The 25,090-nt window shown below is 49.7% G+C and overlaps 1 protein-coding gene across 2 annotated transcripts in view; it reads left to right on the top strand.

Annotated features, from left to right (window-relative positions):
* The window catches only part of CE3H16orf96 (chromosome E3 C16orf96 homolog), a 37,241-nt gene that overhangs the window by 5,870 nt on the left and 6,281 nt on the right, over positions 1–25,090 (top strand). Inside the window, exons 2-14 of one of the 2 annotated variants that reach the window (XM_060648342.3) lie at positions 5,399–5,503; positions 6,697–6,777; positions 6,943–7,029; positions 7,138–8,500; positions 10,917–11,002; positions 11,292–11,402; positions 14,587–14,661; positions 15,106–15,270; positions 18,471–18,589; positions 19,288–19,350; positions 21,463–21,555; positions 22,408–22,588; positions 22,715–22,817. In XM_060648342.3, coding sequence (XP_060504325.3) covers positions 5,399–5,503; positions 6,697–6,777; positions 6,943–7,029; positions 7,138–8,500; positions 10,917–11,002; positions 11,292–11,402; positions 14,587–14,661; positions 15,106–15,270; positions 18,471–18,589; positions 19,288–19,350; positions 21,463–21,555; positions 22,408–22,588; positions 22,715–22,817 — 2,632 coding nt within the window. The remainder of the gene's footprint in view (positions 1–5,398; positions 5,504–6,696; positions 6,778–6,942; positions 7,030–7,137; positions 8,501–10,916; positions 11,003–11,291; positions 11,403–14,586; positions 14,662–15,105; positions 15,271–18,470; positions 18,590–19,287; positions 19,351–21,462; positions 21,556–22,407; positions 22,589–22,714; positions 22,818–25,090) is intronic. The other variant, XM_060648343.3, reaches the window with a different exon arrangement.

The raw sequence follows: 25,090 nt of genomic DNA, 5'->3' as shown, positions 1-25,090 counted from the left end.
CACTCTTGCACTTACCATGATGTCTTCAAGGTTGATCCATGCTGTCACATGTATCAGTATTTTTTTTTTATTGCCGAATGATATTCCACTGAGTGGATAGACCACACTTTTTTCTCAATTGGTGGACATTTGGTTTTTTCCACCTGTAGGTTGTTAGGAGTAGTGGTCACTATGAACAATGGTGTATACATTGTCCTGTGAATATGTTTTCATTTGGGCATATACCTTGTGGTTTTGATTTGCATTTTTCTGGTGACTGTGCTGAGCATCTTTTTCAGGTGTCTAGCGGCCATTTATAACTCCTCCTGGGAGAAATGTCTATTCAGATTACTTGACCAATTTTAATTGGATTGTCTTTTTGTTGAGTTGTAAGAGTTCTTTATATATTCTGCATATATGATGCCATGTGTGTGATTTATAAATGTTGTCTATCATTCTGTGAGTTGTCTTCACTTTCTTGACAGTGTCCTTTGCTAGGCAAAGTTTTAAATTTTTCTGGAGTACAATTTATGTATCTCTTTTGTCACGCTTTTTGATGGATTGTCGCTTATGCTTTTGGTGGCATATCTAAGAAACCATGGCCTGGCCAAGGTCTTGAAGATTTACTGCTATGTTTTCTTCTACAACATGGGAGTAAATGGTCTATTGTTTATCTCTTAAATTGAGACATAGGAGCCATTTTCAGTTAATGTTTGTATACAGTGTGAGGTAAGAGTCGTTCATTCTTTTGTATGTGGATATCCATCTGTTCAGTACTGTTTGTTGAAGACAGCTCTTCCCCTATTGATTTGTTTTGGCATTCTTATTGTAAACGTGACTATTTCTGGACTGTCATTTCTCTTCTACTGACCTGTGTATCTTTTCTTATGCCAATACCACACTGTCTTGATTACTATAGCTTTGCAGAAAGTTTTGAAATCAGGAAGTGTGAGTCTTCCAGCTTTGCTTTTTTTTTTTTTTTTTTTTTTGAGATTGTTTGGCTATCCTGAGTCCCTTGCACTAACATAAGAATTTTAGGATCCAGCTGTCAGTTTCTATGAAAGAGAACAAACTGGCATTTTTATAAGGATTAAGCTTAATCTATAGATCAGTTTGGGAATTAAGCCTTCTAATCCAAGAACATGGGGTGCTATTTATTTATCAGTCAGCTTTATTGTGATAAAATTCACATACCAGGGGCCCCTGGGTGGCTCAGTCAGTTAAGCGTCCCACTCTTGGTTTCAGCTCAGGTCATGATCTCATGGTTCATGAGTCGAGCCTTGCATCGGGCTCTGTGCTGCCAGTGCAGAGGCTGCTTGGGACTCTCTCTGTCTCCCTCTCTCTGCCCCTCCCTCCCTCTCTCTCTCTCTCTCTCAAAATAAATAAATAAACTTAAAAAAAATCACATACCATACAGTTCACCCCTTTAAGAGTGTATAATTCAGTGGTTCTAGTCTATTCATAGAATTGTACACCTATCACCACAGTCAATTTTAGAATATTTTCATCCCCCTAAAAGAAACCCTGTACCCTTTGTCACCACTCTATCCCCTCAGGCTCCGCTGCAAACCACCCCCCCAACCCTAAGCAACCACTAATCTGCTCTCTGTCTTGTAAATTTTTCTATTCTATATGCTTCATATAAACGGAATGATGCAACGTGTTGTCTTTTGTGTTTGGATTGTTTTAGTTAGCGTCTTGTTTCTGAGGTTCATTTTCCTTGGAATCAGTACTAGGTTCCTTTTTATGGCTGAATGATATTCCATATTGTGAATATATCATGTTTTTTGTATCTGCCAGTTGATTGACATTGGGATTGTTTCTACTTGGAGCTGTTATGAATAATGCTGCTATAAACACTCATCTACAGGTTTTCATTTCTATTAGATATATACCTAGGAGTAGACCTGCTGGGTCATTTGTAACTCTGTGTTCTATCTTATGAGGAACTGCCACACTGTTTCCTAAAGTGGCTGCACCATATCGCATTCCCACCAACAGTATGTGAAGGTTCCAATTTTTGTACATCTTCACCAACACTTACTATTAGCTGACTTTTGATTGTAACCATCCTAGTGGGTATGAAGTGGTATCTCATTGTAGTTTTGATTTGTTTTTCCCTGATGACTGATGATGTTGAACATCTTTTCTCATGTGCTTAGTGGCCATTTGTATATCATCTTTGGAGAAATGCCTATTGAGATTCTTGAATAATATTGGCCTCATAGAATAAGTCTGGAATTCTTCGATTTTTTTGGAAAAGACTATAAAGAAGTGGTATTAATTCTCCTTTAAATGTTTGATAGAAGTGAGTGGTGAATGGTGAAGCCGTCTCAGCCTGGGTCTCTTTTTTTTTAAGTTTTTTTTTTTTTTTTTTTTTTTTTTTGTTTTTTAGAGAGAGAGAGGGCACAGGAGAGGCAGAGAGAAGGAGAGAGAGAGAAAAAATCTCAAGCAGACTTTGCACTGCCAATGCAGAACCTGATGAGGGGCTCGAACTCATAAACTGTGAGATCATGACCTGAGCTGAAACCAAGAGCCGATGCTTAACTGACTGAGCCACCCAGGTGTCTCTCTCTCTCTCATTTTTTTAAATCAGTGTTTCAAATCTGTTCCCTTGTCTTAGATATATTCAAATTTTCTCTTCTTTCTTTCTTTCTTTTTTTTTTTTTTTTTATTGAGAGAGAGAGGGCTCAACTGAGTAAGGGCAGAAAAGAGAGAGGGAGAATCCCACGAGAGGGATGGAGGGAGGGAGGGAGAGAGAGAGAGAGAGAGAGAGACAGAAATAGGACTCAACTGAAGCAGGACTCATGTTCCCTTGAAGTAGGGCTTGAGCTCACCTGATGTGGGACTTGAACTCATGAACCATGAGATCACGACCTGAGCCAAAGTCAACTAAGCCACCCAGGTAACTAACTTGTAGGCCTACAGTTGTTCACAGTAGTCCTTCATAATTCTTTTTATTTCTTTTAAGTTTATTTATTTATTTTGAGAGAGAAAGAGAAAGCATGAGCAAAGGAGGGGTAGAGAGAGAGGAATGCGAGAGAATCCCAAGCAGTGGGATTCTGCACTGTCTGTGCGGAGCCTGACACGGGGCTCAAACTCAAGAACCACGAGACCACGACCTGAGCTGAAATCAAGAGTCAGATGCTTAACTGACTGAGCCACCCAGGTGCCTCTCTTTTTATTTCTGTAGGGTAATGTTCCCTCCTGCATTTCTGATTTCTTCTCCTTTTTTCTTGGTCAGTCTCGCTTAAGATCTGCTAACTTTGTTGATGTTTTCAAAGAACCAGCGTTTAGTTTCATTGATTTCCTCTCTTATTTTTCTATTCTCTATCTCATTAGTTCCCACTTTACTCTTTATTGCTTCACTTTTTCTACTTGCTTCCGGTTTTTTTGCGTTGCTTTTTTCCAGGGTCTGAAGGCTGGCTTCAGCTGCATCCCATAAGTTCTAGTGTGTTCTGTGTTTATTTTAATTCATCTCAAACTGGATTTTGATTTCCCTGGTGATCTCTTCTTTGACCCATTGCTTATTCAGAAGAGTGTTGTTTGGTTTCCATTTATTCGCAAATTTCTAATACTTTCTTCTATTATTGATGTATTTGAATCCATTGCAGTCAGAGTACACATTTTGCATGATTTCAGTCCTTTAAAAAATGTGTTGACACTTGTGTTATGGATTAGCATATGGTCTCTCCTATAGAATGTTCTGTGTATGCTTGGGAAGAATGTGTATTCTGCCATTGTTGACTGGAGTGCCCTATAGGTGTCTGTTATGTCTAGTTGGTTTATAGTGTTGTGCAAATCTAATTCCTTGCTGATCCTCTTTAGTTTTATTCATTATTGAAAATGGGGTATTGATGGGGCACCTGGGTGGCTCAGTCGGTTAAGCGTCCGACTTTGGCTCAGGTCACGATCTCGCGATATGTGAGTTCGAGCCCCACATCGGGCTCTGTGTTGACTGCTCAGAGCCTGGAGCCTGATTTCAGATTCTGTGTCTCCCTCTCTCTCTGACCCTCCCCCGTTCATGCTCTGTCTATCTCTGTCTCAAAAATAAATAAACGTTAAAAAAAATTAAAAAAAAAAAGAAAAAAGAAAATGGGGTATTGAAAGCTCAACTATTCTTTTTTTATGTTTATTTATTTATTTTTGAGAGAGAGAGAGAGAGAGAGAGAGAGAGAGAGAGAGAGAGGGGTGGTGAGCAGGGGAGAGGCAGAGAGAGAGAAGGAGAGAGAGAATTCCAAGCAGGCTCCACACTGTCAGCACAGATCCTGATGCAGGCTTGAATTCACAAAGCATGAGAGCATGACCTGAGTAGAAATCAAGAGTTGGTACTCAACCAATTGAACTGCCCAAGTGCCCCTATTTTTTTTTTCAAGTTTATTCATTTATTTTGAGAGAGAGAATCCCAAGCAGGCTTCTCTCTGTTAGTGCAGAGCCTAACATGGGGCTCATCCCACTACCATGAGAGGCTGAGCTGATACCAAGAGTCAGCACTTAAGCAACTAAGCCACCCAGATGCCCCTAATGTCTGCCTTTAATTTTTTTTAATGTTTTTTTTTTTTTTTTGAGAGACAGAGTGCGAACAGGAAAGGGGCAGAGAGAGAGGGAGACACAGAATCCAAAGCAGACTCCAGGCTCTGAGCTGTCAGCACAGAGCCCGATGCAGGGCTTGAACCCACAAACGCAAGATCATGACCTGAACCAAAGTTGAACCCTCAACTGACTGAGCCATCCAGGTGCCCCTAATATCTGCCTTTTAAATGGGAGTTTAATCCATTTACATTTAATGTAATTACTGATAAGAAGGATTTCTGCCATTTTGCTGTTTGTTATTTTTGTTAGCTGAATGCCTAACTATGCACTGGGCCCTTTAAATACATCATCACATTTTTGTTTCATCATCATATTTTTTATATTCATTTTATGATTGAGGATCCTAAAACCTGGAAGGATGCAGTAACAGCCCCACTGAGTGATGGAGCTGAGCTATGATCCCAGCACTCACTGTTCCCATCAGCTCTTGCCTGGAAGTTTCCTCACTGGTCCTCTGGCTTTCTCCCTTACCCTCCGGGAGCCAATCTACACATGCAGCCAGAGGGACCCTTTTAAAATGTAAATCCAATCATAACTCCCTTGCTGATGTCCCACCAAAGGGCATGAGATGCTTCCTAATGAGGGACTCCTGGTTACTGAATACATTGAAATGTAGAGTTGCCTCCTTCCCACCCAGACCACCTGGGAGCTCAGCACTGTTGACTTTGGTGTCATATGCTAGCCTCTGAGTATGTTCCAGCCTGGGCCTTGGTAGAGCCAAGAGGACTTCTTAGACCATGGGCATCACCAAAGAGCTTCTGCACTTTACATACCTTTCCCCCCAGCCACACCCAACTTCACATTTTCCCCTCTTCTTCCCCTTCAGTCCGTGAAGATTCTGCAGGATTTGCTCACTGACATTTATGCACTCAAGGTCTCCAATGAAACTCTCAGAAAGGATCTGGACAAACTGAAGGACATACTTGAAAAGGTAGACCCTCTCTAGCATCCTCCATGCTGTCTGGCCATGCCGCTTGGACCTCAGATGGTTGGGGGGGACAAGGTAAATCTAGGGAGCCTGTTCTTAATCAAAGAACACAGTCCTGAGAAGAGGAGAAGGGGTTTGACATTGACCAGCCACTTAGCCCATCCCACTAAACTCTTCATGGCTCCCATCTAGCCCGTGCCACTAAACTGTCCGTGGCTCCCACCATGCTCCTCACTCTGCTGTGTTAGGAGACCATTTGTAAGTTACAGAAACCTAGTTCATCCTGGCTTAGGCAAAATAAGAGAATGTAGTGTCTCATTTACTAAAATGTCCAGAGTTGCCTTCAGGTACAACCAGATCTAGGTGCTCATGCCACATCAACATCTGTCACTGATGCTTTCCTCTGGACTGGCTTCATTCTCAGACAGGTACTCCCTAAGTCTTGGTAACTCCAGGCTTATATTCCACCAACTTAGCAGAAAGATTACAGCTTTTCCTATTCTATAAAGCTCTGTCCATGCTGCAAAGTGGAATAAACCTAGCATAGGCATACAGTCTATCTCCCCTTGGAGTCACAAGGACATCAATCCGGGTGCATACTAACTCCTTACCATGATGTGGAAGGACACGGCATCCCTGAAGCATGAGGTCACAGCTGGTGAGTCAGAGCTGGGCTCAGAGGCCAGGTCTCCACTCCTGCAGGCTGGTATTGTGACTGAGGTTTTACAACTTGTCCCCAGACAGCATGGTTTAGTGTATTATTCCCAACTCACAGGTCACTGTACACATTTGATTGTCATGGCACTTGTGAAAACTCAGTCCGAATAGCTCCCATCTGAGAAGAAAGGGCATCACGAAGCACTAAAAAGGTTTCTTTGACAAATCTGTGGAGAAAAATAAATGCCTCCTCAGCCTACCTCTTGGAGATTCTTAATGTACTTTTGCCCATTAAAGGCTCTGAGAAGTTCTGCAGTACAGAAACCCATTGAATCCTTTTAAGCCCAGCATTTCCCAAACTTATTTTCCCAGGGAACCCTCTTCTACCCCTTTCCCACTCCCCGGGAAGCACTTTGCTTTGGGATCTGTTCTTCCTTCTCCAATTCTGTCACCTAGAGCTAAATCCTTGTCTTTGAGCTGTGGGAGAAGCAGGGCCAGGACCAGAACCTGCAGGCCCACAGACTTGGCTCATTTGACAGATGCACCCAGAAAGAATGGATACTTTCTTGGAGGATCTGAGAGGACAGACCCAGAAGATAAGTGTGCTGCAGAAGAAAGTGGTGAGGGCCTCGGTGCTGTCCTCCCTCCTGAGTCCCCTGACCTCCAGGCCCAGGGGGCTGGGGGGTGGGGGGAGGGGTAAGGAGGAGAACACAATCAGGAAAGGTAAGTATGGACCAAGGAGCCACCTGAGGGCCTCGCCCATCATTCCCAACCCTGTCCCCCAGGTTTCTCTCCAGAGCAAGATCCTCACCATCCCCAAAGCTGAGGACATGGTGCTCTGGAGCAGCCTCCATGAAGCCATGTTCAGCCCCGTGAGTGAAGGGGGAAACGGAGGGGCAGCAGCTGAGGTTGCAGGAGCAGGCAGGGGGACCGCTGAGCTGGCCTGGAGCAGCCCTGGCCAGCCTCACCCCTGTCCACAGGGAACTTTAACACAAGGAACCAGTTCACTACGGTTTGATGATTCGGAGCTGTTGCAGATTGTGGATCAGCCCCCAAAGACAGATCATCCCCAGAACACGGAGTACCCTGAAGCTGTTCGTCGTGTCCCGGTCTCAGGGGTCACCGAACGCCCCAGGTTACCGGAATCTGCCTGGCATTACGAAATCCTGGAGGAGCTACAGGAGGAGGAATCTGCCCAAGCTGTTCTACTCGCCGGGGCCCAGGGGCCGGGGCAGCCTCAAGTGCCCAAGCCTGGGTCTGCGCCCGAGCCTGAGCCTGGGGCCGAGCCTGGGTCTGCGCCCGAGCCTGGGCCTGGGCCCGAACCTGGGTCTGCACCCGAGCCTGGGCCTGGGCCCACGCGGAGGCCACAGTCTAAGCCCACTCCTACACCAGGGCCTGTGCCGGGGCCTAGTCTGACACCTGGATTCCCACTAGCACCTGGGCCTGCCCTCAGACCTGGGGCCGCCCTTGCCCCTGAGGCTGTCTCTGGGCCTGCACCTGCCCCAGGGTTTCAGCCCACACCACCAGCAGGCTGGCGTCTTCCCAGAGGCTGGTCCAGAGCTAGCAGTTGGCCTTCTGGGGTCTCGGGCTCCTTGCAGCTTGGCCCAGACCCATCAGGCTTCCTGCCTGCACAGTCCCAGGGATTCAGGGCCCCCCCACCAGCCATGGAGTTTGGCTCCGCTTGGCCCTGTCCACTGTGGTCACAGTCCAGCCACGCACAGGTACATCTGCTGCCGGCTGTCTCAGAAAATCAAGAAGAATATTTATCCCACGACATGCCAGCTCCTCAGGCCAGGACCCCCAGGGCTGAGGACCCCAAAGCAGCAGCCCCCAAGGCTCCCCCATCTGCCCTTCAGCGGTTGAAGACCACCGCCACCATTGCGGCTGCCGCCGCCGCCTCCTACGCAAAGGCCGCCACATTGGCAGCCCGGCAAGCTGAGGCCGCCACCAAGGCCATCAAAAACGCCCCGGCCACCAAGTTGGCCACCATAGCAACATCCGTGGCTGCATCTGGGCCCCTAGGGGTCTTCGCAGACATCCTGGGCGCGGGATCTTCCCGTGGGGCCTTGGCCTCTGTGTCCTTGGCTGAGGACACCAAGGCAGAAGACTTGCAGGGGTACAGCGAAGTCTTCTATCCCCCATACTCTGCTGCCAGCATCTCCCCCGGTAGGGCCTTGTCCCAGGCCATGCTGGCTGCCCAGAATGCCGTGACCACCGAGGACAAGAAGGAGGCTGTCAGGTACTCCATGGGCCACATAGCCCAGATGCCCATTAGACACGACTCCCTGAAAGAAGATTTTGTACAGCTGTCGTCCAGCCTTCAGCAGCACTTGACTCATCTAGGTAGGCTCTGCCTGGCTCCGGGGGAGGTGGCAGGGGCTCAGGCCCTCCCAGCGGCCTCCGAGAAGTCCCTCATCGCCTTCATTTAGCTCCCCCAGCAAAATCCGTATTAACCGTTAGCCATTCTTTCCTTCGGCTTCAGCATTAGCCTCTTATTGGTCTATTCTTTTACCATGAATGTACAGTAAGGTCTTATCATAGGGGAGAGGGGTGGTTAGGGTCTAAAGTTGGCCCCGAAGAAGGAGAATCCCACATCACAATTACTCTGGAAAACTTCCTTTCGACAGTCCATGTGATACAGCACTACTGTACGATGTGTTGATAAGTCTGGATCAGCCAGAATGTCCAAGAGCACTGAACAGGCCCCAGATGAAGTGGTCAGTTTGAGATTAGGAGCCACTGCCAGGCGAACAAATGTGTCCTTAAAGACCACAGAAGCTTTGTGGGTGGCAGTGGTACCTGCAGATTTGTGCTCCCATTTTATGCCCATGCTGGACAGAGGCTCACTGAGGGGACTGGAGGGCAGGGTAGCCTCATCTACTGCTTCTCAACCTTGTCCCCTCAGCATCCCCAGGAGACTTGTTAAAGCACAGACTGCTGGGCCCCACCCCTGGGGTTTCTGATTCAGTGGTCTGAGCAGGGCCCAAGAATTTGCATTTCTGACCCATTCCACCAGCTGATTTTTTTTTAATGTTTATTTGTTTTTGAGCGAGCGAGAGAGAAAGAGAGCACTTGTGTGCACAGCACAAGAAGCAGGGGAGGGGCAGAGAAAGGGAGGGGACTGAGGATCCAAAGTGGGCTCTGCTCTGAGAGCAGAGAGCCCCTTATGGAATTGTGAGATCATGACCCAAGCCTAAGTTGGTTGCTTAACTGACTGAGCCACCCAGGTGCCCCCAGCATCTGATTCTGATGCTGCTGGCTCAGAGGACCCACTGTGAGGCCTGTTGTCCTATCCTATTTGAAGATTTTTTTTAAAGTAATCTCTGGGGTGCCTGGGTGGCTCAGTCGGTTGAGCGTCTGACTTCAGCTCAGGTCATGGTCTCACGGTTTGTGAGTTCGAGCCTTGCGTCGGGCTTTGTACTGATAGCTCAGAGCCTGCTTCTGCTTCTGTGTCTCCCTCTCTCTCTGCCCCAACCCACTTGCAGTTTGTCTCTGTCTCTCTCAAAAATAAATTAAAATTTTTTTTAATTAAAAAAAAAAAAAAAAGAAGTAATCTCTATACCCAATGTGGGGCTCGAATTCGTAACCCTGAGATCAAGAGTCTGACTTGATCTGCTGACTGAGCTAGCCAGGAATCCCAGCTCAGGGCCTTTTCTGAGACTGGAATAAACTCCAGAAAGGCCTCCCTAGGCCTGTGCTGTCTAATATAATACCAGGAGGCACTTGTGGCTGTTGGACACTTGAGATGGGGCAAGTTCAAGTGCAGGTGTACTCCAAGGGTGAAGTGCATGTCAGATATTGAAACCTTGATGAAAACAGGAATGTAAAACATCTCAATAATTTTGTATCATATATTCAAATGATACTTTTATATCATATATTGAGTTAAATAAAATATCAAAATTAATTTTATCTGCTCCTTTTAATATTTTTTTAAAATGTATTTAGGGGCACCTGGGTGACTCAGTCAGTTAAGCATCCAACTTCAGCTCAGGTCATAATCTTCAGGTTCATGAGTTTGAGCCCCACGTTGGGCTCTGTGCTGACGATTCAGAGCCTGCTTTGGATTCTGTGTCTCCCTCTCTCTGCCCCTCCCCTGCTCATGCTCTGTCTCTCTCTCAAAAATAAACATTAAAAAATTTTTTTTTAAAATACAGTTTATTTATGTTGAGAAAAAGAGAGTGGACGAGGGACAGAGAGAGGGAGAAGAGGGAGTCAGAGTCCCGAGCAGGCTCTACACTATCAGCACAGAGCCCAATTCAGGGCTCAAACTCCCAAACCATGAGACCATGACCTGAGCCTAAGTCAGACACTTAACTGAGCCACCCAGGTGCCCATTTTAAGATTTTTTTAAAAAGACTGTAGCTACTCAGGGGCGCCTGGGTGGCTCAGTTGGTTAAGCCTCTGACTTCGGCTCAAGTTATGATCTCATGGTTCATGAGTTCAAGCCCCACATCAGGCTTTGCACTGACAGTACAGAGCCTGCTTGGGATTCTCTCCCTCTCTCTCTCTGCCCCTTCCCCGCTTGTTCACGCTCTCTCTCTCCCCCTCCCAATGAATAAATAAACTTAAAAAGAAAAAAAGAAAAGAAAAGAATGACTACTAGAAAAGGTAAATGACCTGGAAGGCCCCAGGCTCACAGTATCTTTCTGGTGGCCAGTGCCACCTCGGACGTCTCCTGGCAGAAGCAAGTGGAGCCCTAGATGAAGGGTCTTTCCCCATCTCTGCCCCTAACAGCCACCCCCTCCTTTGCCCTCAGCTAATCTGGGAGCCTCTTCTAAGCTCGGCACGACAGTGGACGTACTGCAGGAAAAGATTGGGAACCTCCAGAGATCCAGGATGAAGGTCAGTGCCCCAGGGCAGAAAGACACTAGGGGATGGTGGCTTGAGGCAGGCTGACAGCTGAATTGCTGACCCAGGACGAGAATTTGTTGTGTAGCTAAAAGGCGGCCTGGGGGAGTGAGTGGGGCAAGGAGACAGACCTGGCAGGTGCAGGAGTCCCAGTGGGTCGTGGCTATGTGGTCCCCCACCAACGAGGGTTCTTGGCACTGGCCTGGTACACTCTTCAAGCCCCTTCCCTGCCAGGGTGACCTTCGATGCCGAGGGCTTCATGACTGTGTCTCCCCCCTTTTAGGAGGAGGAACTTGAAAGAATTTGGGGCCACCAAATAGAGATAATAAAGGATCACCACCTCGTGCTGGACAGGGCAGTGGAAAAGCTCCAGACTCGCCTGGGTGACTTGAAGGTCTGTTTGGTTTTCTTAAATATTTTATTTTTTATTTTTGAGACAGAGAAAGAGCATGCACACAAGAGATGGGGAGGGGCAGGGAGAGAGGGGAACTGAGGATCCGAAGCAGGCTCTGCACTGACAGCAAAGAACCCGATGCAGGGCTGGAACTCATGGACTGTGAGATCATAACCTGAGCCAAAGTCAGATTCTCAACTGACTGAGCCACCCAGGCACCCCAAGTCTGGGGGTTTGGGTGGGCAGGTAGGGGGAGGATTCCATAGTAGGACGTTTGGACCCTCCTTTCAAGGGTTCACAGCTACACCCAAGGCAGGGGAACCAGGGACCCTGCACTGGCATTTCATCTTGCATTAATTACACTTCAATTGAAACCAACAAATCTGGGCCCCCCCTCACCTCCGCCCCCAAACATATAAGCAAGAGGGCCTGGGCAACATCTGTGTTGTTGACCCCTGGGTCACCCGCCCCCAGAAAGGTGCCTGGAGCACAGCCAACACTCAACATGTGCTGAAGACATCAGCGAATGAGTGAGGGGATTTCTTGCACCAACTGTTAGGTTCATAACATTTCCCCTAACCCAGCTCAGCACCGGTGGGTCTTCCCAGAATGGCAGGCTTACTGACATGACAATTGTGCATACAGACACCAAGCACCTAGTAGGGGCCCCCTTGGACACCCTCTCCCATGGGCCTGGAGGGTCTGACTCAACTGGCCTGATGACCCTGGCCCCAAGGTCCTCAGGGCCAGTCCCATCTGTGCCTTGTCTCCAAGGTGTCCCCAGGCTTTGGAGGAGGGCCCAAAGTCCTTCCCAGCAGGAAGACAGGACCTTCCCCCAGAATGAAAGAGACAAAACCCCAAACAGAACCACCCAATATAATTTCCATGGGGGCTTCTGATCCAAGTCAGGGGGCTATTGGTGGGGTGCACTAGGATGTAGGGGGCACAAGAAAAAGGCACATCTCCCCCCCCCCCCCGCCCCCATGCAGGTTCCAGGCTAGGACACACACAGGGCAACTTGGTGGGGAAAAGAACTTCTGGAAAGGAAGCCAGTTCCTAGCCCGGGTGAGGGCGGTGGGTATCTGGGGTTGCAGGCTCAGACCTTTGCGAATACCGAGGTCAGGAACGACTTCATCTCCTGCCAACTCTGGACCCTTACTTATCACTGCCCTCCTGCGAGGCTGGGCCGCCACGCCCTGTGGACATATTGATGGAGACCGGAGCCCGTCCGTTCAGCACGTCTGCTGAGTGGCCAGCACCCTGCCCTGCCCTGTGCACAGTGTCTGCCTCCAAGTAGCTGTCACTTGAGGGAAACTCCAGAGGACAAGGCCTGACCAAACAGTGCCAAATGGAACAAGGCAGCCTTTGTCCTTCCAGCCCCTGTGCCAACAGGAATTAGTTGCTTATAAAAGTTAACCCTGGAAAGACCCGGAGCAGACTTAGTATACAACACATGCTTCGCTAAATATTTCCTTTTTTTTTTTTTTAAGTTGTTATTTATTTATTTGCTTGTTTATTTAGGGAGAGTAAGCACGAATGGGGGAGGTGGCAGAGAGGGGGAGAGAGAATCCCAAGCAGGCTCCACACCACTGGTGCAGAGCCCCATGTGGGGCTTGAACTCCTGAACCAGGAGATCATGGCTTGAGCCGAAGTCGGACGCTTAACCGACTGAGCCACCCGGGCGCCCCAAAATGCCCACGTCTTAAGTCTAAGAGCTCAGTCCACGTCTGCCTGTTCATGCAGCCACACCGCCACCACGCAAGCAGGAGGGAGATGTTTCCATCCCCTTGCTGTGCGTCTCTCCGAGAGTTTTCCACTGAGAACCAAGCGAGAACATAAGTGGGGGCAGAACTCTTTCTCATGGGCTTTGTAGAAAACGTGACTTGCCTTTTGCAAGTGGATGAGTGTCTTTTATAAGCCAGAGGCTGCATTCCAGAACCACTCCTGGAAGAGACCATCATATTCTGAGTTGTGGCTCGGTGCAGGAGGAGACCGAAAAGACGGCCAGTGAGTATACCACTTACTGGGTGTATTCGTTTTCTGTGGCTGCTGTAACAAATGATCGCAAACTGGATAGCTTGAAACACTAGGTACGTATTCTGTCACAGCCCTGGAGGCCAAAAGCCAGAATGCAAGGTGTTGGCAGGGCCTTGCTCAGACTGAGGATCCTTGCCTCGACCAGTTTCTGGTGGCTCCAGGGGTTCCTTGTCTTGTAGCCACATCACTCCAGTCTCTGCCTCTGTCGTCACATGGCCTGTTCCCTCTATGTGTCTGTCTTCACGTCACGTCTTTATAAGGACACCAGTCAATGGATTTAGGGCCTGCCCTGATCCAGTATCATCTCATCTTTTTTTTTTTTTTAATGTTTTATTATTTTATCTTTGAGAGAGAAAGAGAGACAGAGTGTGAGCATGGGAGGGGCCGAGAGGGAGGGAGACACAGAATCTGAAGCAGGCTCCAGGTTCGGAGCTGTCAGCACAGAGCCTGATGGGGGCTTGAACTCACAAGCAGTGTGATCACGACCTGAGCTGAAGTCGGACGCTCAACCACCGGAGCCACCCAGGCGCCCCAGGTATCACCTCATCTTAACCAATTACATCTGCAAAGACCCTATTTCCAAACAAGGCCACGTTCACGGGTTCTGGGCAGGCACGAATTTTGGGGAGGACATTAATCAACTCAGTACACAGGTGATCCTAGCAGTAGAAGTTAGAAGGTCCCAGCTAATCACTCCTCTTTATTTCCAGATTTTAATTAGAAAGAGCCAAGTGGAGATCTAAATATTACCATCAGGCCTGATGACTCCAAAAGGTCAGGGATCCCTGCTGATGTGGGGTTAGAGGAAGCAATGACTTGAGGCCAAAACAGGACCTTCCTTCCACACCTGCATTTCCCATTCTAGACTCTGGGACCCATCTTTGGGGAAGGTGGACATGGTGGAACTTGGCATTTATTAGAATTAGGTTCAGGGCACCCCGATGGCTCAGTTGGTTAAGGATCCAACTTTGGCTCAGGTCAAGATCTCACAGTTCATGAGTTTGAGCCCCATGTCAGGCTCTGTGCTGACGGCTCAGAGCCTGGAGCCTGCTTTGATTCTGTGTCTCCTTCTCTCTCTGCCCCTCCCCCACTGTGCTCTGTCTCTTTGTCTCAAAAATAAATAAATGTAAAAAAAAATTTTTTTTAGATTGTCCATGCTCAAATTAAAAACCTCGAAATGCACAAGGTGGACAAAAGTGTGATGGAGCAGGAGCTGAAAGAGGTGAGTGATCAGAGACTCCTCTCCCCTCCCGCCCCTGCATCCTGAGCCCAGCTCTCCCACCCAGGGCATCGGGGTCATCTAGACAAGACGAGACCAGGCAGAGAGCCTCCCAGGTTCCTTCCACCTGTATCGTATAGAAGAGCTGGGGAAGCTTCCCCAAAGTTGTCCCATCAACTCCTATTTTCAGTGACTCAGGGTGAATGACAGTTTGTTATTTGCGCTTAAAAATCAGGCACCAGCTTCTCCATCACGGGAAGACCTTGGCTTACACCTGATAGCTGTGTCTGAGCCAATTAGACCCCGAGGTTGAATTTCAGCCAAGGCCAGGCGTTCAGGGTCCCAAACTCGAAAACACGGACCGGAGTGGTCTGATCCCGCCCCCCTCCAGCTTCCTCCTTCTGCCACCCCAGCATCACCGCCGCTCTGAGTCCCCTCTGTCCCCAGAAAGCCGACAGGAGCACCCTGGCAGGCAAGGCGAGCCGAGCTGACCTGGAGACGGTGGCGATGGAGCTGAACGAGATGATTCAGAGCATGCTCTTCAGGGTCGTGACCCACGAGAATGACTGGAAGAAGGCTGAGGAAAAGCTGAGCAAGGACCTGAGCACCAAGGTGAGTACCCCCCAGCAGTCGTCTCCTGCTGTGTAACAAGTGACCCTGAAATGTGACAGCTTGAAACGACAAACGCTCTACAGTTGCCGAGGCTCGGGAATTGGGGAGCGGCTTAATTGAGTGACTCGGGGTCTCCCGTGAGGCTGCAGTCAAGATGCCGTTGGCGAGACACCTCACTCCCTCACCACACGGACTTCTCACAGAGTGGCAGCCAACGTCCCCAGGGCAGGTGGCCCAGGAGAGCGCAATGGAAGCTCCGTCAGCTTCTATGACTTAGCCACGGCGCATCATCTCTGTAGTAGCCTCGTTCCACGGGCCAGCCCTACCCCGTGTGAAAGGGTGTGAGCAGGGAGGATCTTGGAGACTGACTGCCATAACTCTCATGCCTGGGCAAGCAAGGGGGCAGGGTGGGATGGGGCGGGGTGTCTGCTGATAATTTATTTATCCATGCATCCTTTACTGACCACCTATGATAAATGTTGCTAACGAGTCACATGCCTTGATTTGTACCATCCAGTAGAGAGACAGGCACAGTCAGACCAACAGTTATACTTCTGTGTGGTTCCTGCAGCAGGGGCTGCTGGTATGGCCAGGAGAGCGTGGGCTCGGAATCAGGCAGCCCCTCTGAGCAGCAGCGTGCCCCGAGTGCTACGACCTCGCTGAGCCTCAGATTTCTCATCTACAAAACAAGGATATGTTCATTCATCAGCTATGCGCTGGGCACGTATGACGCTCGTCACTGGGGATATAACAACAATCAAAACAGATATGGGATGTGTTTCTCATGGAGATGCCCTTGTCTTTCTTTTTTTTCCAAATGTTTATTTATTTTTGAGAGAGAGCGCGAACAGGGCAGTGGCAGAAAGAGAGAGAGAGAGAGACAGACAGACAGACAGACAGACAGACATAGAATCCGAAGCAGGCTCCGGGTTCCAGGCTGACAGCACAGAGCCTGACACAGGGCTCGAACTCACGGACCGTGAGATCATGACCAGAGCCAAAGTCAGACGCTTAACCGACTGAGCCACCCAGGCGCCCCTGGAAACACATTTGTCTTAAAAATCACACAAATCAACGTAGAATTGCAGCCAGAGGAACTATAGTCATCTACAGAACAACTGACCTATTTTTCTTCAGTAATTCAATGATAGGGTGGGAAAAAAAGTGGAGACAGAGAGACTGTTCTAGATGAAAAGTGTCTCCAGAGACAAAACAACCCAGTGCAGTCCATGAGGAGTCCTGGCTTGTGTCCTGGTTCAATTGAGCCAAGTCTACAAAAGGGCTGGCAATGAGAACAGTCAGGAATTACTGTTCATGCATTGGGTATCACGTAGGAAAATGTCCTCACGAGTACGACAGTATTCATGAGTGAGGTGTCATGGTCTTTGTAAGTTTTCAAAAGATAGCCCATCGAAAGAATAAGGCAGATGTAGCAATCTGTTAAGAATGATGGACTCCGGATGGTGGGTGTATGGGGGTTAATGATTCTGGTCTTTTCACTTTTCTGGGTGTTTCGATTTCTTCCTAATAGAAAGCTTTATAAATTTTTGTTTTAAGTGCTTTTTCTTTTCTTCCTGTATTTTTAATTGTGACAGAACTCACACAACCTAAAATTAACCATTTGAAGTGACTAAATCCGTGGCATTCAGTACATTTATAGTGTTGTGCAAACACCTCCCCTATTTAAGATATTTCCATCCCCCACAAAGAAGCCTGTGCCCATTTATACAGACACTTTCCAGCCCGCCCTGCCCCCAGTCCCTGCCAACCCCTGGGCTACTTTCCGTCTCTGTGGCTTTGCCTATTCTGGACATTTCATGTAAGTGGAATCATACATCCTGTGACCTTTTGTGACTGGCTTCTTGACCTTAGCATCATGGTTTCAAGGTTCATTTATGGATCAGACTCCCCATTCTTTATCATGGTTGAACAATATTCCATCAGCCGGATAGACCACATTCTGTTTATTCATTCATCTGTTGATGGACATTCGGGTTGTCTCTACCTTTGACTATTATGAATAATGCTTCTGTGAACATACACGTACAAGTTTTTAAATCTTTTTTCAGAAAGTTTATTTTGAGACAGAGAGAGTGTGTGAGCATGTGAGCAGGGAAGGGGCAGAGAGAGAGAGAGAGAGAGAGAGAGAGAGAGAGAGAGAGAGAGAGAAAGGATCCCAAGTGGTTTCACACTGTCAACGCAGAGCCTGACGTGGAGCTAGAACTCAAACTGTGAGATCATGACCTGAGCTGAAGTCAAGGGTCGGACGCTCTACCGACTGAGCCAGCCAGTCAGCTGCCCCTGGAACGAACACCTTAAAAATTCAAAAGTCCCCCCGTGGAAAGCAGTCTGGCAATTTCTCAGAAAGTTAGATATCGAGTCCTATACAACCCAGCACTTCCAACCCCTGTAGCCAACAGAAATGAAAACAGGTCCACGCAAAAGCTCATACAGAAATGTTCAAAGAAGCATTACTCATAATAGCCAGCGGGTGAATGGATAAACAAATTGTGGTCTCTCTGTACAGTGGGTACAATGAGATATTATTCAGCCATAAAAAGAAATGAAGCCCTGATTCATGGTATAACCCATGAACCTTGACAACATGGTGCTGAGTGAAAGCCAAACACCAAAGGCAACAGAGGATGTGACTCCATTTATGTGAAGTATCCTAAACAGGCAAATCCACAGCCATGAACGGGATCAGTGGTTGCCTACACCTGAGGGTTTGGGGGGAAACGAGGGGCCATCGCTAATGGGTACAGGGTTTCTTTGGGGAGTAATTGGGATGTTCCAGAACTGGTTGCACTCATGGTCCGTTGTAAGTATACTTCATACTCAGTGAATATGTGTCGCATGTGTGAATCTCAGGCCTGGGGACCGCTGGGAGAAATGTGTCTTGGGCCTGAGGGCCTCAGTTGAGCAGTAGTGTTGATTTTATCTTTTGGAGGCAGTAACTGGCAGTATTTCTTTGCCTTGGCTACTGGGGAGCTCACTTTGCGGCTCCATTCCGGCAACAGTGTGCGTTAGGGGTATGAACCGTAACCTAAGCTTGATCGTGTCCCCTTTGACCCCCTCGCTTTTGCTGTTTAATCTTGTTACCCAACATTGGGTAACTTTGCTGCAGATCCTTTTCTTGAGCAAGGTGGGGTGTGAATTAGCTAACTAAACCCTCTTTTCTTCCCTTTGGCTGTGTGCAGCTGGCCCACAGTGATTTGGATGACCTGAAGAAAGACGTGGATGAGGTCTGGAAAATAGTCAGGAAGCTGCTGATTGAAGGCCTCCGATTTGACCCTGACAGTGCTGCTGGCTTTAGGAAGTGAGCCCCTCCTGGGTGGGGGTGCACCTCCCAGAGGCTGGGGACAATACCCTTTCTCCAGAGAGGAAATGAGATGGGTATCCCAGCAGATTCTGGAAGGAAGGATTCCAGACCTGTGGACCCAGGGAGAAGGAGTGGGGCTTCCCAGCTTGGGGGTTGAGGGTGGGATGGGGCTGAGGGCACCCCCGAGGGGGGCATCTCTGGTCTTGGCTGGCAGAGGGGCTCCAGGAATGTATCTGCTCCAAAGCCCTTTTGCTGTGAATGAGGAAACTGAAGCTCACGGACGGTAGGGGCCATGCAGGGCCTCACAGGGAGCCTGGGTGGATCTGGGACTGGAGCCTGTCACCATTTCCCCCACCCCATCTAGACAGAGTCCTAGGCAGAGGAAATCAATGTTGGGGGGGCAGTCTCCTGTCCTAAGATGACCCCTCATCCTTCCAAATATCCCCTGTGAAGGGCAGCTTTCCAGAAGGACCCTGGTTTTAAAGACCTCCATTATGTTTGGGCCAGACACATAAGCTGCACACACTTTGTCCCCCACTGCTGCAGGTGGCCACAGGTGGGGATCCGCAGGGGCCAGCAGGGCAGACTTGAGCTGGGCCAGGCCAGCGGGAGTGGGGTGTGGAGGGAAGTCCTGACCCTGCGGTACAGACAGGCCTTCCCCACGGGGCAGCAGCTGATGGCCGGCTGTCTTCCAGGAAACTGTTTGAGCGGGTGAAATGCATCTCCTGCGACCGGCCCGTGGAGATGATGACTGGCCCGTGAGTACCGCCACCAGGGGGCGTCTGTGCCCAACCCCTCTCTTCTGGATTCTCCAGAATCGCCCAGCCCTACCTGCCCTGGGGGGGTTGTAGGTACATGATTTAGATGTTCATCCGGCCCTATACACCATTCCGTACACATCATGTCCTTTGCTCCCTGTCCTGGGCAGGAGCACTGGCATCCCCTCCTTTGCCAGCCCTGCCTGGTGTCCCGTGTGTGCCAGGGTCAAGGTCAGCTCCAAAAGCAAAAGGATGGAAGGAAAGTGGGGAAAAGCTGAACTTTGTGGGACTTCGTTGCATGTATTTTTAGAGTCTAAAACTTTTGTTTATTGAGGTGAGATTCACATAACATAAACCATCTTCAAGTGAACAATTCAGGGGGCGTCTGGATGACTCAGTTGGCTAAGCATCCAACTTTGGCTCAGGTCATGATCTCATGGTTTGTGGGATCAAGCCCCGTGTTGGGCTGACACTGTGGAGCCTGCTTGGAATTATCTCTCTCCCTCTCTGTTTCTCTCTGCTCCTCCCCCATTCCCATTCTCTCTCTATTTAAATAAATAAACATTTCTTTAAAAAGATACCTTAGGGGGGCGCCTGGGTGGCTCAGTTGGTTGGGTGGCCGACTTTGGCTCAGGTCATGATCTCTCAGTCCGTGAGTTCGAGCCCCGCATCGGGCTCTGTGCTGACAGCTCAGAGCCTGGAGCCTGTTTCAGATTCTGTGTCTCCCTCTCTCTCTGACCCTCCCCCGTTTATGCTCTGTCTCTCTCTGTCTCAAAAATAAATAAACGCAAAAAATAAATAAATAAATAAAAATAAAAAAAAAAATAGGGGCACCTGGGTGGCGCAGGCGGTTAAGCGTCCGACTTCAGCCAGGTCACGATCTCACGGTCCGTGAGTTCGAGCCCCGCGTCGGGCTCTGGGCTGATGGCTCGGAGCCTGGAGCCTGTTTCCGATTCTGTGTCTCCCTCTCTCTCTGTCCCTCCCCCGTTCATGCTCTGTCTCTCTCTGTCCCAAAAATAAAATAAACGTTGAAAAAAAAAAATAAAAAAATAAAAAAATAAAAAAATAAATAAAAAAAAATAAAAAGATACCTTAGGGGCACCTGGGTGGCTCAGTTGGTTAGGCATCCGACTTCGGCTCGGGTCATGATCTCACAGTCCGTGAGTTTGAGCCCCGCGTCGGGCTCTGGGCTGACAGCTCAGAACCTGGAGCCTGCTTCGGTTTCTGTGTCCCTCTCTCTCTGCCCCTCCCCCACTCGCCTCTGTCTCTCTCTCTCAATCTCTCAAAAATAAAACATTAAAAAAATTTTTTTAAAGATTTTTTTTAAAGATACCTTATAAAATATAAGATGTTATTGTGGCTTAAATAATATGGTAAAGTATATGAATGTTTTTGGTGCAACCTGGTGAATTTGTATGTGTGTATACACCTTTATAACCACCTCTCGGATCAAAGTGTAGAACAGTTCCCGCTGCCCAGAAAGCTGATATTTTACTTTGTTTTCATTTTTGTTGTTGTTTAGGTAAAATACACATAGTGCAAATCAATCATTTTAGATAGAACAGGCCAGTGGCATTTAGTGTATTGACAATATTGTGTAACCGCCACTCCGGCTGGCAACAGAGCACTTCCACCAACTTCTCTGTTTCAAGGATTTACCTATTCTGGTTTTTAGTTTTATAATCAGAACAGTTGTTCTTTATGACATCTCAAAGATCACTGGGGCTCTTCAGAGCCCTTGTGCAGTGGCCCCATGCTGCAGATGTCTCTAGAAAGTAGGCTGGATTTGAGGTGCCTGGGTGGCTCAGGGTGGTAAAGCATCCGGCTCTTGGTCTCAGCTCAGGTCACGATCTCACAGTTTGTAGGTTCAAGCCCTGCGTCAGGCTCTGCGTTGACATCATGGAGCCTGTGTGAGATCCTCTGTCTCCCTCACTCTCTGCCCCTCCCCTGTTTATACATGCTCACACCCTCTCGCTCTCTCTCTCTCTCTCTCTCTCTCAAAATCAATAAATAAACTTGACGGCTGAGTTTAAGGGAGGGCTTCCTGAAGGAGGGAGCCCGGGGCCATCTGCTGGCCACTTGTACCTCCCACTTAACTCTTGTCCCCAACAGGCAACTCATCACCATCCGCAAAGCCCACCTCCTCTCACGGCTGCGCCCCACCAGTGCCAACAGCTATGAGTACCTGCAGCGGCAACGGATGAGGTGAGCGGGCTGGGGGTCTGTCCCATAGAGGGGGTCCTCAGGGGCCCGGGAGCCCTGCAGACACGTCAGCTCCAGTCCTGGGATCCAAAGGCGGTCCCAGGGCATTGTCAGCCATCTGCAAGGGAGCTGTTTTGGGACAGCCGTGGCTGGGGCAGCAGATGGCCTGGGAGAGAATCGCAGAGAGGGATGGGCTTATTTACTGGGCATCTATTACGGGCCGAGACGACTGGGGAAGGGTTCTCATTTAAGTCTCATGACTCTTATGAGCTAGAATTGAGGTGCCTGCTTCCAGCTGGAGGAAATAAGCGAGGACCGTGGCCTCAGGCTTGGTGTGGCCAGGCGGGCACTGCACTGAGCGCTTGGGCATACCTGACCTCAGTGAATCCTCAAGCCTTCCCTTTGAGGTGTATTCTGTCATCACCTCACTTCATAGTTGAAGAAACTGAGGCTCAGATAACTTAGCCACCTGCCCAGGTGGGGAAATGATGGCTGAACAACTATCACAGCCATGTAAAGGGGAGGGCCATGGGGGGGGGGGGCCTGTGCCTGACACCCCCCACCTTCCCGTGCCTGATTCCTTCTTGAGATCAAAGGTTCAAAGCCTTCCATTGGCAGGCCAGACTGGGGTCCCAGGGGTAGGTGGGATCTGGGGGAGCACAGGACTCGATTTTTCCCGTCTGCCCCAACTGTGCCTGTCCATATCCACTCGCCAGCCCATAGTGGCCCCTCAAACTCAAGCTGGAAGAAATTCCAATCTTGTCTTGCTATTGGTCAGGCCCTTGGGCCCACCCTGCTGCTCCTCTGGGGCAGAGGGGTCTCCCAGCAGCTGCTGTCCTACCTGTCCTACCCCAGGGAACACCAGCAGCTACAGCAGCTTCAGGATCTTGAAGACCAGGACAGGAGTCTGGATGCGCTGGGACCCCAGCAGGACTGGGGCGACGGCCCCGGCAATGATGCTAACCTCAAGTTCAAGTCCTATGACTTGTCAACATTCTACCCCTACGGGGACCCTGAGGTGTTGGACTATGACACAGTGAGTGCGGCAGAAGCCCTGGGCATGGGTGACCCCCCGGGGGAGGCCGTGCTCTGCCTGGCCTCTGTGTGTCCTGGAGAGGCAGGCAAGGACTCTCCCTGATCTGGGGCCCGGGCCATCTAACAGGCCGAGGTGGACATTCTGGGAGTGGACGGGATCCTGTACAAGGGCCGAATGATCAACCAGGATGGGGCACGGCCTTCGACGGGCGTGGAGAAGGAGCTGGCAGGTGAGGGGTATCAGGCCTTCCGGGGAGCCCCCACCCTCAATGTCCTGGCTTTGCTGGGCAGCATGAGGAGGTGCAGGTGGGGCTTAGAGCTGGCCCCATCCCTGACTTGGGGATCTTCAAGTGGCAGGAGGCCTTCACACAGCTACTTGAAAAAACGGAGCCCTGCTATATGCCAGGTGCTGCACCGGTCACCGGAGAGGCAGTGGGGAGCAAAGAAAGATGGGCTGCTCGGGGTCTCCACATGAGTGGGAGAAACAGAATGTAAGCAAATAACCTGAAGGGGAGGATCCATTGTTAGCAATAGCAATGAATAGCTGACCAGAGGGGAGCGCCCTGGTGACAAAGGATGCTGGCCTAGGGAGGGGTGCCAGATGGCCTCCCCAAGAAGGATGCTGGGCTGGGGATGGGAGGGTTGTGAGGAGAATGCCAGTCCAAGGAGAGGCATCTGATGAGGGAATAGGGTAAGCTGGATGAAGGGGTCGGGTGGGAAGAAAGTGGTCCAGGTGGGGGGGAATAGCAGGTGCAAAGGCCCGCGGTGGGGAGAAGCCAGGCACGATTGGGAGTCAGGAAGGTGAGTCTCCCTGCGGTATGGAGACTGGGAAGGGGTTGGGCATGATGAAGAGATATGCATAGACACTGGAGGCCTGTGTCCTAATGTCCCAGGTAGGTGAGGATTGGGTTAGGTGGGGACACATGGATCAGTCACTCTGATTGCTGCAGCATCAAAGCCCCTGCTCCAGCTGGCTCCTACCTGGGGCTCCAGGCCTCAGCTCCAGCCATGGGCCGGCAGTGCTAGAAGGGGTACCTCCTCTGCACCACTCTTCAGGGTTTTCTCCTTCCGGAAGAGCCATACACTTCTCCATTGCAGAGGAACCCTGGAGTCCCAAAGTGGCTGGAGGGTTAAATTCTGCCCATGGTATTCTTCCTCACCCTGCTTTGTCCCCATTGACTTGAGGACTAAATACCAGGTATGCAAGAAAAGGAAATGGGACTGTTTTATTGGGAATGCTGGGCAAAGAAGAGGCCGCGTTAGTGTCCTGGGACACATGCAACAAATGGCCGCAAACTGGGGGGCTTAAGACAAAAGAAGTTCTCAGAGTTCAGGAGCCTGGATGTCCAAAATCAAGGTGTCGCAGTGCTGTGTTCACAACCAGGGCTCCGGGGGAGGCTTCTACCTGCGTCTTCCAGCTCCTAGTGGCTCCATACATAACTTGGCTCATGGCCGTGTCCCTCCAGCGTCTGCCTCCGTCTTCTTGTGGCCTAATCCCTGTGTTTTCTCCTTTTCTCCTGGAAGGACATTTGTCATCGGGTTTAGGGCCCACCTTAACCTGGGATGAGCTCATGTCGAGATCCTTAATTACATCTGCAAAGACCCTTTCTCCGAATAAGGTTACATTCCTAGGTTCTGGGGAGCGTATCTCTTTGGGGACCACCATTCAACACACTACAGGTCCCTGCGCTGGCCCAGGAGGTCAGGACACCATCTGAGCCCTGCATTCCCCCGGCATGGGTCCGGCTCCCCCTGGACAAGCCTCAACCCCCCAGCAGTGGCTGCTGTTGGGAGGGGACTCAGGCTAAGCTTCAGGGGTCACCGGGCAGGGTAATAACCACGGTGGCTAATATTTAATGAGCCCCGAGTTCTTGCCAGGCCTGCACCGTCTCCTTTCAGCTGGCAAAAACCCAGTGAGGCATTGCACCAACGAGCAGGTGAGGGCCGCTTGCCGGAAGGTGGGGGAGCCCTTATCTCCACTCAGGCACTAGACAGGGCCCCTCTCCACCTACCTCCCCTGGGCTGTCACCCAGAGGGCAGGGCTTCCCTCCCCATGGCTCAGTCATTCTTGAGACCCACGCAGCAAAGTAGGACTGAATCAAAGGACACCTCAACTGCTTTGTTCTGCTTGGGGACAACAAAGTCTAACTACTTTTAGAAGCTGGTTCGAAACCCGCCTGTGGCCAGATCTTTTGACCAGATTGCTCTTATCACTCATTTATTTACTCAAAAGAACATTCTAATCCAAAATGGACTCAGTATCTAAACCTAAATGAGCCAGTGTGAGCCCTGCCCCTCCCCTGTATGCCCCTCCAGCCTGGCCCCCGATGCATTAGTCTGTTCATATCACTGTCCAGTGTGCCCTGCCATTTACTCAGCTCTTTGCCAGCTGGGGGCCACTGAAGGGCATCTGGCCAGCCTGTGCCCTCCAGGTGCTTGCACTGAGTCAGGAGCTCAGGCCGGGGCAGAGGAACACCCATTCAGTCCCCAGTGAGCCGTGTCC

Source organism: Panthera onca, chromosome E3 (genome assembly GCF_046562875.1).
Source record: "Panthera onca isolate mPanOnc1 chromosome E3, mPanOnc1 haplotype 2, whole genome shotgun sequence".
In the NCBI taxonomy this organism is placed as follows: Eukaryota; Metazoa; Chordata; class Mammalia; order Carnivora; family Felidae; genus Panthera; species Panthera onca.
This window is presented reverse-complemented; position numbering and strand designations above follow the sequence as displayed.